This window comes from Camelus ferus, chromosome 25 (genome assembly GCF_009834535.1).
Source record: "Camelus ferus isolate YT-003-E chromosome 25, BCGSAC_Cfer_1.0, whole genome shotgun sequence".
Lineage (NCBI taxonomy): Eukaryota > Metazoa > Chordata > Mammalia > Artiodactyla > Camelidae > Camelus > Camelus ferus.
Window position 1 is genome coordinate 27,351,047 of NC_045720.1, and position 16,329 is coordinate 27,367,375.

Consider the following 16,329-nt stretch of genomic DNA (forward strand, 5'->3'; position numbering starts at 1 on the left):
AAACATGTTTTCATCTTATTTATTTTCTTTAATCTTGTTTATTTTCTACTTCTGTATTTCTGGCATATGTTTAGAAATGTATATTCATTTGCTAGGGCTGCCATAACAAAGCACCATGGACCAGGCGACTTAAACAACATACGTTTATATTTCTTGTAGTTCTGCAGGCAGGAAGTCCAATATCAAGGTGTTAGCAATGGTGGTTTCTTCTGAGGCCCCTCTCTCTGGCTTGTAGATGGCAGTCTTCTCCCTTCTCACATGGTCTTCCCTCCGTGTGTATCTGTGTCCTGATTTCTCCCTGTGAGGAAACCAGTCATATTGGATTAGGACCCACCCATGTGATGTCATTTTTAATTTAGTTACCTCTTTAAAGATCGTGTCTCCAAATCCAGTCATATTCGGAGGTACTGGGAGCTAGGACTTTAACATAGGAGTTTTAGGGTTGACACAGTTCAACCCATAACAAAACTAGTGTTTTAATTAAATGTATTTATGTATCAATAAATTACTTAATTTCAGAAGTCAGTGAAGCCTTATTAATGGCTTATTGTTTTTCCTGAAGGTTGGTCTTATAAAATCTTTCTTCAATGGAAAGAGAAGAATAATATGAAGTATACTCCAAATATATCATTAAAAATATAAATGGATGCTCTTTCCAAAGGTGCTTTTGAATATACAGATTCATCACAGTTTTTCTTTGGTCAGTAGGGAGCCATAGAAGATGTAATGCTTGTTATATTATAAGCCTTCTGAATTCCTTGCATCCCCAGTTGAAATGAGAACCCCTTCAGTGCTGGTCTAAATGCAAAATTAGCTTTTGGAAGAACCCCTGAATGTAGGACTTGCACTCTCTTGAGACCAACAGGCCACAGAAGAGGCGAGGTGGCTCAGTATTCTGTGGTGCTACCTGTTTCTGCTCCTCACCTGCTCTTTTCACTTCTGCTGCTTTATTTGATTGTGCTTAGTGCCTTAGTTCATTCATTCTTTGCATTCTGGAAATTTTAATGACAGTTTTAGAAAGAACTTTAAATTATCTGCAGTAGTATTTTCAGGTAATTTACTGTTTAGATCAGGACACTTTGAAAGAAAAGGATACAATATTTTTTGATAATGCTGGTACCACAGGCAAAACTGGAACTATCTTGGGCAATTGGAGATGTATAGTCACCCTGTCTGTAATAAATTAAATTCACTTAGCATGTATTAAACACCTAATACGGACCTTGTGCCAGGAAGCGTGGAATTATGCAATTAGTAAAACATTCCTGCCTCAAGGAGCTTACCAGTTAATGGAGAAAATAGATGTGTAGAAAATGCACCTATAATGCTGTCTTGTGTAGTAAATCTATGGTAAGTAATGACCATATTAAATTAGATCATGAATTTATAAAAGGCCCAGGTACAATGTCTGATATGTAGTTGACTTAATATTTTTCTTACTTTAATTGTAAATAGCACTAAGTACTTAATTTTGTTTGCTTGTATGAGTTTTTACAGGAATTGATAATTTCTCATTGATAATATAGTTTGGGTTCTTATACTTGGGATAATTTTTTCTATTTCTAATGTTCTGTTCATTTTCATCTTTCTCCTCCTCAAACCTTTGCTAAGAGAATTGAGTTTTTGTCCTTTTGCTGGTTCTTATGCAATAGGAATTGTCATAAGAAAATGTAAATTATCAAAAAGTATACATTTAGTGATTGTATAATAGAAAGTAGTTGTATAAAGTAGTTTTTTTATATTTTTTCTTTAGAACTTATGATGACCTGTAATTTTAAATCTGCTTTCCTATATAAAATAGAGAAAGGAGAAAAGACATATGGTATTTTTGTAAGTCTAGTAATATGTGAAAATCATTATGAAATTATATCACAGAAACTGCAAGTAATTTAATTGTATATATGAGAGAGTAGGAAGGCTATTTTCATTTTCTTTTCTAAAAGTGTCTAAATTAAATGTCTCATGTTCTTTTAGAAAGCCTAAATTTTTAAAAGAGCTAACAAACTGTCATCTCCTACGTACAGTAAAATATTTTTAGGTCAGATTGATTTATAACAAGACCTTTGCATACATTACATACAGTTGATTTTTAAAATATATCTACTTTAAATTGAATTTTACTCTAGAATCTGTCTTTGAGTCAGAATAATTCTAGAAATAATTTGATTATACCCTCCTTACCCTTAATTACTTCCAAATCAAGTTTTTTATTTGTTTTCACAGATTCTCTTTATTCATTATATAAGCTTCATTAAACATTTGGAAAAATTGAGGAAGAGCAAAAAAATTAAGAAAATTACCCATTAACCCTGAATTATTAGTATAATTAATAGTAGTATTTCACTTGTCCTTTTTCTGTACATTCCTTAAAAATAATTATATATGCACTTGAATTATAACTAATTTTATCTCCTGCCTGTTCTAATTAACATTTTATAGAATAAATTTTTTCATAATTGTTATTTTAATACCTGTATATAAAATTTCCATCCTGTGGCTATATTGTAATGTGCTCAAACATATCAGTGGATTTTTTCCAGTGTGTTCGCCCTAGTCTGGATCATGCAAGGGACATATTAATATATGTCTAGCTTTTTAAAAATTTTCTAAGATTATTTATTTAGAATAGATTTCTAGAATTGGAATTACTTTACTAAAGGTCATAAATAATTTAATGATTTGTATAAACCTTTTGACAGATTGCTTTCAAAAAGGATTGTACCAATTTACACAGCTATCTGCAAGGTACAAGAGCACTACTTTGGATATAATCATGTTTTTCCTGTTGAACTTTTTCTTACCATGTTTCTATTAAAGTCTCAACCTTTCATTTTCCCCAAACTGTTTAGAAATATACCTGTTTACCTCTCTTTAGATTCATGGCCTGAAGTTGTGACATTGCAAAGAATAAAGGAATGAGATTGGTTTTCTTTTATAGTTAGGTGAAAACTGCCCTGAAATTTTAAAAAGATTTTCTGGTTGTTAATAGGAACAAATGTTAGGGCATGTGTTCTCTCAACTAGAAAGTTCTCATATGTGAGGTTTAACACGTTATTCCCAATTCACCAATGATCCAGCTTCTAAACGTTTCTACTTACGACATCCATCGCGAAAATCTCTATTGGAAGTTAGCCTGATCTTGAGTCTACTTTACATTTGACTTCGAATCTTTTGTCAGGCCAGGCTGCCATTTCTGAGAGGTGAGAAAGAAAATATCTACTTGGGAAGTTTCTTACTTAATCCTTGCTCATATTCCCTGAATTAGCAGCGTATGGAAAATAGTAGTTTTGGGCGTTGTTCTTCCTGTATTCTATCGGAATTTTTATTCCATCAGAATCATCACCCTTCCTTGCTTTAGCGTTTTTCATTTTACAGTTCCTATTGTAGTCCTCAGAAGCCTAGCACACTGCTGATCCCGTAAGACTTTTAAAACTAATAATTTAGTTGTGACCTTTAAGTAGGATGTATTATTTTCTAAATGGCAATAATTTGCTTACAAATTACTTAGCACTTTGTAATACTGTAGAGCACTATAGTAAAATGGTGTTTGTGTTTTAACCACAGTTTTAGGCTTAAATACTATAATACGGTGTCCTGACATTTCCCTGAAAGAATATATAGTCTGGTAACACTTTTATTATCCTAGGATTTTCATATCTTCCAGATAAAAAGTTTGAAAGGAAGTGAAGCTTAAACTATAATTATTTGATAACAGTGTACAGTTTTTTTTAAATATAGAAAAGTTACATGAGGAAAGCAGCAGGTGCAAGTGATCCTTTGTACCTTTTCTATGTTATTTTAATATTATTTTCAATTATTCAATCAAATACCTGAACCTATTGCTCGACTCATGAAAAAGAATTTCACCAGTTCTTTTGACCAATACAGTGTCTTCTATCCATGTTTCAAGTGAAGAAAAAATAAAGCTTATATATTTTAGGGGTTTTAGGATTTGAGAATATAAAAATAGAACAGTGTGAATCTATGAGAAACTATCGTTCAAATAAGGAAACTGTGAGTGGATAATACAAGACAGAGTACATTTTTTAAAAAAGAATCCATTAGTTTAGGAAATTATTAATTTTTAAAGGCATTGCCTGCTTTCAGAGAGTTTATGAGACACAAGCTTTTGGAGTAGAGCATTCACTGTAAGTCTTAGAAAAGAAAGTGATGGTGGTATTACAGTATTTATATAATATGCTTTTATATGTAATATTACGTGCTATGTAATTAAATCTTTATAACATTTTATTATACAATAATATATTTTATGGGAAGCATACTACATAATCATAGCATTTCATATATTATCAACTGTTTATTGAACAATTATATATTTATTGCAAGGTTATGATATCTTATAATTGTATATTACTATAATAAACAATAAATGAACTGAGCAGGAGAACATTCAATGTACCAGGACCCTAGACAGAACAGGTTGTGATGTGACAGATGTGTGTGATGCCTTGATGGTGGAAGTGAAGTCTATCTGCTCAGTGAGTGGACCAGATCGAGTGGAGGTAAAAAAACAAGTTGCATTCAAACATTTGACATTTTCTTTTCCACTCTGTAACTTTGAGAATAATCCTTTTTTCACTTTGAGAATAATTCTTCAGTGTGGTATCTTGTTGATTTTCTATGATTTTGCTAAGACATGGATTTGAAGTGGAGGTACTGTGCAGCTGTTGTGCAAAATCTAGTCACTTAGCAGGTGAGCAATTCAGCTTTGGTTTTCAAGTTGACTAGTAGCCCGATACAGGTTAGGGGCTGATTTGATCTTAAGCTGCAGTAATAGAAATACAGTATCCAGAACAAAGTACATCCCTTAAACATAGTCTGAGTATTAGGTTTATCTTTGGGTATCACCCTTTACAGATGACACTAAGACTGGAACACTCTTAGAGGAAGTTGTGAGTTACTGAAAACTATGTGAAAGCTGGCAGAAATGGCTTGGAAAATGGTGAACTTCAAGGCCAGTTCATCTTCACTCAGGTGCTGATTTCTGCCTTACCCCTTCTGTGTTTCCAGCAAGAATCACAGTAAACTTCAAAAGTTAACAGTTTTTCCCATTTCGGAAATAGAAGCAGTAGCTTACTTAGCATTTTAGTCATCTGGAGTGCTTAAATTTAGAAAATGGGTACCATATCAATCGTTTTTATGCCCTTACAGGAAGAAATTGCCCTTTTATGTCCTTTTTTAGAAAGGTATAAAAGGTTGAACCTTCTGTATTCATTTTATCTTATGCTTTGCTAGCAAAATTCAAAATTATTCTTACCCTTAGAAATTTTAGGATAAAGCTAGTCATATCTTTCCATTAAGTATACTCTCATCGTATTCATATTGTGTCTGTGACCCTATTAGACCTGGAAAAACTGTATTTTTTTCCCATTTTTTTCTTTTTCTGTATTTTGTGCCTCTTTTGACTTTTTAATATATTTTATTTTACTGCTGTGTAGCCTCTGATTATTACTTGTTTGTTCTGTGCATTAGTGACCTTGGAAAAAAAAAAGGATTACCTGCCTTGATTAGAGCTAATGACCAAGTGAAATATTTTGGTCCTTAAAAAGATCACTGAGACTAATAGGAATAAATATATTGCTGCATTCATTCTTAAGTATCTCTGCTAATGCAGAGGAATATTCATTTAACTATAAGCAGCTGGATGTAGGATTTCCTGCTTGCCATAGAAATGTGTGATCTCTAGTAATAGGTCTGAGAGTAATGAGTCTCCAGAGTGTGAGTGATAGATTAATATACATTTTTCTGCTTGCACTGATTCTTACCTTTTAAATGATAATTAAAAGCTTTCCCATCTTGGACTAGTAAATATTGCCATTAAGAGTGCTAGTGATTATTTCCCTAAGAAGTTCAGTTTGCTGACTTCTTGAAAAAATTAGAAAGAAATTCGGAATAATTCTAAGGGAGTACTACGCATGTCCAGCCTCTGTCTCCTTCTATCTTAGTCCATCCTCAGTGTGTTGACTGCTCTGACATTTCCAGTATGACAGAGCTCAGGTATGAAAGGAGTCTGGACAACAAAGGGTCAAAGAAATCAAGACGCTACATGTGAGCAACAAACCCAGTCAAGTTGCAAGAAGGGGACTTTCAAACTGAAGTAGTTTCTTCCTGGCCATGGCTTCTTGTGTTCCCTGTTGAGTTGCAGGGCTTAGCTGTGTCACTGGGGACGGCTCCAACATTGTACTTCAGTGTCATCCACCTTGCAGATTCTCACGCTCACTTGGTACTTACCCTGTGTTCTCAGTGACCCATCGACTTCATACTCAACATGCTTGCTGTCTAAATGCCTACCATCTGCCCAGTATTAAGCATCTTTAAGACCACCACCACTTTTCATTAGTCGCCTGGCCTGCTCTGCTTTCGCCTTCTCTGTTTCTCTTCCCTCTGAAATAGCTTCCTCAGCCTTCGCTGCATACGCTTATTGCTTCCATTCTGCCCACGCCCTCATCAGCCTACCTGTACTTAATGTCTGTGTGTATATTTTATTATCACAGGAACTTCTAGAATCCTTTTTATACAGTCTTTTTTTTTTTTACTCCCAAAGAGACTAAGAAGCAATTTTGTCCCGCCCTGTAGTAGACTTGTAGCAGATAGGAATCAGTCCTTAGCTGATTTAAATCTAATTATACCCTCTTTCTATGTCATTGTAGATTCTATACCTTTTCTCTCCACTTCAGTGTAAGACCAAGAGTTTGTTTTTGTTTTCCCGTAATAGACCAACTTTACCTTTATTGAAATTCTGCTGAGGCACCCTCCTGATAATTATCCCAGGTGTCATAGGGCGTCCCCTAGAGGGCAGTAGTATGTCTTAGTGGTTAGGTGTGCAGCTCTGAAGCCTGTTTCCTGGGTTCCAGTCTCAGCTGTGACACTTACTACCTTATTGTGACCTAAGGAAAATTCCTTAGTTTCTCTGTCTTCCATTTTTTTCCTCATCAGTTAAACAGGGATAATGATACTAAGAATTAAATGCAAAAAGACCTGAGAAGAGGAAGAAGCTGACAGGTGTTCACATTATCATCAGCCATGGGCTCCACAGACCTGACCACACACTCCTCACTTTGAGTATATTCACAGGCCTTGAACTTGTGAACCATGAGCTTCTGACTTGCAACAAAAATCTCATCTTCAGCACTGTGCGCCATACTCAGCTGTCAGTTTTTAAACTGGTACCCTTCTCCTAAATTAACAGTGGGCCAGTAGGTGTCTGGTTTCTGTGCTGATCATCTAACTCTGCATTCTAACTGTGTCTAAATGCCTTTTATTGCATGTATGGGCACAGTGTTTTCCAAGTATTGTGTGATTCAGTTATTACCCTCAGAATGATTCTTACTCTCATCCCACATGGCCATTCAACAGTCACCATTTGCTTACTAATTTTTTATTTTGAAGATTTTTTTTAAGTTCACTTTTTTCATTGGAATCAAACCCTTCTTATTCATATTTTCAACATTTGGAGTTGCTTTTGTATTCATCAGCCACAGTGGAGTTCCTATTTATAAAACACTCTTTACTCTGAAAAATGAGATAGCCAAATGATGACCACCATTGACTATAAATGCTGTCCTTTGCTTGGGAACAGGGTGAGCGTGCTTTTGTTCCACACTGAAACTTTCATAAAGTACAGTTTTTACAAGGAAAGGAGCTTCTGTGTTTGCTTATTAGCCAATCTCTTTATCTCGCCAGTTTCCCTTCCCGTAGGTTATAGGACAGCAAAGAGATCTTTATGAAATATTTGAATCATATCACTTCTTTTAATAGTAGCCTACCATGAGTTGGCTAGTATCTACAGAATTGAGCCATTAAATTCTTCTCATTTGGAATGTGCCCTTTACGCTGGCTCTGTGTACTTCAGTTCTGTGAAAGAAATACTATGTTAATAGTCAAGTAAACTTGACTTACCTAATGCAGGCCCAAAGGTGGGCCTTTGTCTCTGTTTAGTAATACTCCATGCCATATGATATACGTTGTTTAAAATTATTTTAAATATGCATTGTATTGCTTGGGTCTATATTATCTTGTATGCTTTCATAGCTGCTTATATGTTTCTTGGATTCAGTTAATAAGCCTGTCTCATTATTACAAAACTATAGTTTCCAGGAGAGCATGAATTTTCTTCATGCTCTTCTTTTGTGCTTTTCATGTGTATCGTATACACTTAGGTAGCCAGTAAGCATAGCTGATTTTTACTTGCATTTCAGTTTTGTGACTTATTAAAACAAAAGGCACAAAGATTTCATGTCACTTTTAGTCATAAAGTGTCAACAACCCTTGTCAGTTTTGAAAAGAAACCCAATTCTTCATATGTGGAACAGGAAATTATGCTTTTCTTTTTCTTTTACAAGTGGTTCAGCTCTAACCATAAATTTCCTTGTGTGCCTATGTTTTTTCAGGGTTTAAAAACCATGAAATCCCAAAGTAAGGGCAGTTCATTTGACATTACTTTGAAGTCGTCTTCTTCTCTCCCATGTGTCTTGTGAAATAGAGGTTGTTTGAACACATCCTGTGTTTTAAATGATTGCTTTAAAGATAATAGGTGTGGTGTATCAATCTAGTTTTAGAACCATAGCTTTTTGCTTTTCTGTGGGACCATTGAACTAGTATTAGAATAAACATGAAGAAGTCTAGAGTATTTCTCAATCAGTTTTGCCCTGTTTTCTAAACTATACAGTGAGATCTTTGTACTTTAAACCTGGAAATTATCAGTCTTATTGAGAACTCCAGAGAATCTCTACCTATTTATTCTTCAGTTAATTCTCCCTTTCTTAATTGAGAACATACATGATGAATTAAAAACTGTATGTATTTAGTTTAGCCTTTTAGTGTAGTTTAACCACTGGCCTCGTAGTAATGCCATTTTCTTTTATTTTTCATTCCAGATGTCCTGTTCACTAGTGCACTGTGAATTAAATAGGCTTTGGGGGCTAATCAGATAACCTAATCACTGCACTCTCCTAGGAAGAAGATGCTGTCCATGTCGAAAGTTGCTATTTTTTTCTCCCACTGATCACTGATTCAAATTTATTTATTTGTTTATTTTGTTGGGGTTTTTAAAATTAAAGTATAGTCAGTTATGGTGTATCAATTTCTCTTGTATAGCAGAATGTCCCAGAAAGTTACTATTTTTTGAACATTTGCAACCCCTTTAATTTGGGGATTTCTATTTCTGGAGTTAGGTGGAAATTTATCAAAAGTAGATATATATATCATTATCATCCAAAATACATGGACATTTATTTAAGATACTGATTTAAAGCAAGTTAAATAGATAATTTTTTTGTAGATATTTCTGTTCTGAGGACAAAAAAATGACACTGGTTTTTAAGGGAGATACTAAGGAAGCAAAATGAACAGAGACTAAAATACAGTCATTTCTGCCATAATGCCATGGACGTGTTCCTGGGAAATCTCACATTCTGCGAAAGTGACCACTTAACTGACAGGGCTTATGAGAAAGGTGGTGTTGGTACAGAGTGCTTACAACTATGTAACTTTGTAAGCATAGCCCTAACAAACAAAATATCGATCCAGACGCCAACACAGTCTAATACCTCCTGACATTTACACCTGGACTCAGCCCATTCTTTGCAGCCATATATTCTGGGGTTCATTCTTCATCCTTGAAGGTAGATGCTTCTAATGGAGACCAGTTCAATCAAAACTAAAAACATAATTCAGAGATACCCTTCATCAATTAAGGTGTTCTGTTTTATTTTGATTCTAGGGAAATGTGTGCACCATTTCCATCTATACTTGCAGTCTCCCAAGATAGCTTAATATAAAGAAAGGTCAAGCAGTTCAGTTTTAAACCAGTAAAATTAACCCCTTCTTGCAGTAAGGAAGGTGATGCTGTAGGGGTTTTCTCCTGCCCCTGGATACTTCAAATCATTAACATCCTGGGAATAAAATCTTCCACTACTTAGCATTATATTGACGAGATTCCTCTGTTTGCCAATTACACATAAACTAGTTCTATTGAAGAAATAACCAGACAGTAGCTAAAATGACTGTATGTAAACAGTCAGAAGGTGTGGGTAGAATAAATGGAGGTAAAGAAAGGTCAAGTTTGGTACATCCTAAATTGGAGTGTAGTCAAAATCTAGAAAGATGAGGTTCAAACTAGCAGAACCATATAAAAATTTTGTTTAAAACAAAAATTCATTCCCTAAATCAATGTTTTTTGTGTATCCCAACCCATGTCAGATAACCAGTTAGTTGTGGCATAATTTCTCATTCTTCCTAGCATAATGATACCCAGCACATATTAAATGATCACTGCCCTCTTTCCCATTTAGCCTGAACACAGCCTTAGTAATCACCTCAGTTGCTGCTAACTAGTCTGCTTTGGCATATCATGTGATATTATTTATTAACAACTTGCCATAATCCAAGCAGTGTGCTAAATCCTTTACCAAAATAATTATATTTGATTCCTGCAACACCCTACATGGTAGGTAGTGCTTTAATCCCCATTTACAAGAGAGGAAATGGAGGATTAAGTGTTATCAAATTGATTGCAATAATCAGTTACCTCCAATTCTTTCTGTAAAAGGGTATAATATAAAATGAATAATAGTATAAATGTAATAAAGAAAAAAATGAAGTTACAGTTGATGGAAGGTGCTTGAGCTGAAGTGTTATGATGAGTTGGGAATGGGACATCATTATAAGACACTGAAATAATGAAAAAATAGAGGACTCAGAAAGCCAGTTGGAAGATTGGAGCAGATGTGCAGGTCATAAAGCACACCTTGATTCCTTAAGACGTGATGCAGGCAACTTCAGCTTCTGACTTTAAGATTTCTAGTTTTAGTTGTTGTGAGCTTTATTTCCTGTGCTTAAAAATCCTTGAGATTGCCTGTGGTAATCTTTTAAGTTTCCTTTTCACTTGAATTAGGTGAAACAACTATTCCTTTCACCAAATACGATACCTAAGACAATAAAGATTGAGAATATAGGATGAAGAAAAGGATTTGGGAAACGCACAGTTCTGATCGTGTTGAATTTAAGGTTGGAATGTCCAGTGGGCATTTGAAATGTATCAGTGCATCCTGATAAGTATCAGAAATATGGCAGAAATATGATGAAGGGGAGCATGATTTAAGGCTGAAATAGTACTTAGAGTTATTCAAATAGCAACTCCTTATTTTAACCCATGAGGAAACCAAGACCCAAAAAGGTTCAGTAGTTTATGTGATGGCAAAGCAAGTAGTGACACATAGGACAAACAGCATCTAGGTCTTCTGACTCCAAACAAATCTGCCAGGATATATAGGCAAACTGTAGACTCAAAAGGGAGGGAAATTTTTTAATGGTTTCTAATGTTTCTCATACTCTTTGGGCATTGGAATTTATTCTTTGTCACATATAGAAGGGAATAAGTTATGGCTGTGCTAGAGTATATTAATCTGCATGCCCTGTGTGTTGTACATATAAAAATGTGTTGATAAAAAGCCACCGGCTGCATCTGAAGCAAAATGCCAAACTCAGTCATGTTGCAAATGTGCAAAATTAAAACAAAATGTATTCATAACTAATAAATAGAAAATAATTTTTTGATTGGGGAGAATCATTAATATTTTAAGATAATGTTATAAAAGTACTTAGTGAATTAGAAATGTAAACTACGGAATTTTTAAATAATCACTCTTATTTACGAGTGGTGTGTCTTACCCTTTGGCAGTTGTGTGAAAATAAAATATTCACAACAGTATTTTTGAGCATCCATTCCAGACCATAATTTCTTTAGTTTTTGGTATGAGAGCACCACCTATGGGTTTATCAGGTATTTGGGGAGGAAATTTTAAGCAAACCTAATAAAACAAAAACCTAATAAAATTCTTTCTAGTGTTTCCCAATAACTAGTCTCTCCATTTATTTAAAGGTTAAGAGTTATCAGCTTTGTCATAAGTTATTCCCACCTAGTTTTTGGATGTGTCCCACTGCTGTTTGAGCAGCTAATAAATATTTGAGTACTTACATGCCATTACAGTATTATAAGTCAATTATAAGTTAAGTATAGATTAACTCAAACTTGTATTATTCTCTTTAATGTAAGTGAATCTTTTAGTGAAAACGAACAATTTTCTACTTTCTGGGGAAGAGGTCATGATAGTTTTTGCCAGTTTGTTTGTATATTTGTATCTTCATGAACTTAAGAATTCATTCTGTATACTGCTGCAGAATGCTTTGGCAAGAGTGAAGAAAGAAAAAAGGTCTTATAAATGACTTAGGGCACCTTTTCATTAATTATTATGATGATAACTCAGAGCAAAGTTGGAAGCAAACTCTGGCACTTCATTATTAATAAGCTCAACATAGAATCACATTTGGTACATTTAGTCTTTTTCTAAAGTATCAAATTAAACATTTTTGCAAGGGAAATTTTCCTCTTAATGAAATTTAACAACAAAAAATTCGAAGCTTTGATTGTGTGTGGGCAATTAAGATGTATGCTAGGCTCTTGGTATATTATATCTTTGTGTTCTATGCCGTGAGTTTCTGTGTTCGAAAAGTAATTAAAAACAAGATCCCTCTGGCAGTGTACCCTGGTTGCAGGCTAGACCCATTTTAGGCATGAACCTACAGAGGTTTAAAACATCGATTGCATGTTTTCATCAGAGAATGGGTAATGCTGTAGAAGATTGACTCTGAGCAATATAGCTTGCTTTATTTTGATCATTATGGATAAAAACTTTGTAAAATACCCATAGTATACTTCCTAGCATACTTAACCTAAATTGAATAGACTATAATATACCCTGTTACAAAAAACAAAAGTCATTTTGGCAGCTAATCTCCCCACTTCTGATTTACTCCTTCTGACCTGCTCTTACTCTAAAAATCAGATAATCCAGCTTGTCAAAATTGTATCAAATAAGAGGTTCCAAGATTTTAAATTTTACTGACGATTTAAACATTCATCACGTTTTTTTTTTTTTATAATCAGTGATTCTTTTACAAATTGAGGGAGTATAAATTGTCAGATTATTGGCTGAATTCTGGATTGATAAAGTGTTAACTGTATTACTGTGAAAGTTCAGGATAATGAAACGAAAATAATAACAGGAAAGTGTTGGCAATAGTTTGAATTTATTTTATGTTTATTCTGTAATATTTAGATATCTAATCACATAATGATACTTTAATCACTATTTCAAGCTTTTATTTTTAAAATTTAGGAATCATTAATGATCCTGTAATAAAGTTTGGAAGTATTCATGGAATAAATTAAAGAACTACTTTGAAGAAATTTTGAAGTAATGTTTTGCTGTCTTTATCCAATCATCCACTAACTTCTTAACAACCCAGCATCTTACTGATATGTTTATATGTACTTTCCTTTAATTATTTTGTTCATAACACTATTTGTATGATATTCCCTTATTTAAGGTGTACAAAAAGTAGTTCAGTAAAGTTGAACTTTATGTAGTTTATAATAAAATAAATTTAAAGGATGCATTTTGGAAAGATAGATAGATGGATGGACCAGTTGATCTCCATGGCTAAAGCTAGCACTTCTGACTCTTACGTTGTTATTCAAAGATGCAATTTGAAAACTTCCATGCCTTCCAAACATTGTACTTAAATAGGATAAGATACTTTGACTAAAAGGGAAGAAGGTAAAATAATCTCCTTAGACTAATAAAATCTTTTGAAGGTTGGTAATACCATGTTTTATTGTATATGATTTGATGTCTTGAAGTGGTTTTTTTTTTAAATAAATACTGATTTATTCAATGCTTTATTTTAAAGTGTAATAATTAGTTAACGTTGCTTTGGCTGTCTTCCAGCTTGTGGAGAGACTCCAGAACAAATCCGAGCACCAAGTGGTATAATCACGAGCCCAGGCTGGCCTTCTGAATATCCTGACAGAATTAACTGTAGCTGGTTCATAAGGGCAAACCCGGGGGAAATCATCACTATAAGGTAATTCTGATACCCTTCTGTATTATTACATGATATTTTATTACAAAATATAAATTCAGTTTCTAGGTATCATCACTCATCATGCAGTAATATAAAAAGATGATTTTCAGAAAATATAATAAATTATATTTATCGATACCATCTTGCGGTTAAGAGTAACAGCCCATTCTTATCCTTCTGTTGGGGCATATGTTTGGAATATTTTCTAATGGTGGTAATGAATTTGCACCAAACCATCCATATTCTTCTAGGCCACTTTTTAACAAAAGGTACACAATTGCAAAATAGCTTATTAGGATCAAGAGTATAATTTTTGGCCATGAGACAGGTAAACAAAACTCACTAATCCACTTGGAGATCTAGCCCATAATCTTGGTCTAACTGTTAATAGAGCCCTCTACCTTAGTGAGTAAAAACATGTTTTAGGCTACGTCTGTGTGTATGTATGTGTGTATAAAACTTGAAACAAGCTGATGATGGATAAATACTGTGTTCTAGAAAAGTCTTTTTTTTTCATAACAATGAAACAAAAGAACGTTTGTTAAGAATACGAAGTGGAAGATATTCTTAGGGAAAATAAACAGAAGTTTAAGATTCTGGGAATAAATACCAATAAGGAAGATTAAGATTATTTTAAAGACATTTAAAATTGCAAAGAAAAACTGTGGGAATAAGATACTACGGAGGAAATATTCAGTGTAACTAGATACTGCTTGCTTAAGGAAATTATATCAAGGTATTAGAAAGAAAATTTTCCTGAAGGGGAGAAGAAAAAAAAATAGTGTACCTAAACAAGGACTGTAACGTAATTAAGAATGCCGTCCTGTCACAGACCCAGCACAAAGGCATCTTCCACATGCTTCCATTAGTTACACTTTTATAGGTAAGAATCATGGAACTTAAGATTTAGGAGAGACTTTACAGATCACAGACACAAATCCCTTCATTCTACATTTTTTAAAAAATTAGATTATAAATTTAGCCTACTTTTGATTCTTTCCATCCTCCTTTTTTATATTTATTAACTAATGAGAAAACCAGTCTCTGGAGAAACACAATTGCAGTCTGTCCCCTTTACTATGTGGAAGCCATAAAACAGGGACATATGGTTTGTTTTCTTTTTATTCTTTGCATCTGCCCCAGGTCATGTCATCTGGAACACTGGAGCTGAGCTTTTATAGAAGCTGTAACATTCCTCTGTGAGCAGTGTAATTCCTTTGCCTGATGGATGGATAGGATGTACCATTAAGGTTATCCTTCTGCATCAGTACCAGTGTTGTAATCTGAACAATTTTCTGTTACTTAAAATATGACTAAGTACAGATGTGCGCTCAAAATAACATTTTACCACAGGGATTCTGAATATTCTTTTAAACATAAAACTAGAATTTTTGGAAATTTTTTTTAACCTAAAAATTCAACCCCAAATTAAATTTGTAGCCTGCCGGCTCAGTTATGTAAAACTCAGAAATTCTTGGCAGCACAGAGGAGGTTACATGGAATACTGCCATCTGGTTCTGATCATGTGTTGGATCCTTGAGATTTCACAAAGCTTTACTAAAAACTAAGCACAATACTGAAATGCAGACAAAATTAGAGGGTGAGCCCCACATCTAAGAAGATTTCCTAAATTCTGGACAGAGTAAATGAATTTGGATTTACACAGTCAACCTCATAAAATGAGAGTAATTTTAGTAATTGTCCTAGTTCTTACTGAAATCATTATGGTGATACCAAACTTTAAGAAGATGACAGACCCACATAATACACAAAGTCACGTTTCATTTGTGAAATGAAATTCACAAATTCATTTTATTGATGCTAAATCTAAAATAAGTCATTCAAAAGAAATTTATACATCCTCAAATGCAGCTCATTTAGACATATAAATGAGTCAATACTGGAAAGTATTAATTTACCATATTAACAAGTCAAAGCAAGGTACTTGATTATCTAGACTAAGATGTTTTAAAACATTTTGGTAAAAAAAAAAAAAAAGAACTGCATTCATTTCTGAATTTAAAATAGTTAAAATCTAGATGAAAGAGGGAAATGAAATTGCTATAAACAAACAATATAAACTGGCTAAAGATAGTAATATAAAAGCATTTTTATCCTCTCCCTTGAAATCTTCCAGAATACACAAGGGCCATCTTACCCATAGGAGATAGGGGATTGGATTCTTGTTCCCTGTTTGAAGCCAAGGACTAGGGTCAGGATATTTTGCTCAAGAAAGGAAGCTAAGCCAGAAAGAGAAAGAAAAATACCATATGAGATCGCTCATATGTGGAAACTAAAAAACAAACAAACAAACAAAAACAAAGCGTAAATACAGGACAGAAATAGACTCATAGACAGAGAATACAGACTTGTGGTTGCCAG

General features: G+C 33.9%; 1 protein-coding gene across 2 annotated transcripts in view; it reads left to right on the forward strand.

The window, feature by feature from the left end:
• LRP12 (LDL receptor related protein 12) overlaps positions 1–16,329 on the forward strand; it is a 71,858-nt gene that overhangs the window by 40,068 nt on the left and 15,461 nt on the right. For both annotated transcript variants that reach the window (XM_032467532.1, XM_032467531.1), the window contains one exon: positions 13,812–13,947. In XM_032467532.1, coding sequence (XP_032323423.1) covers positions 13,812–13,947 — 136 coding nt within the window. The remainder of the gene's footprint in view (positions 1–13,811; positions 13,948–16,329) is intronic.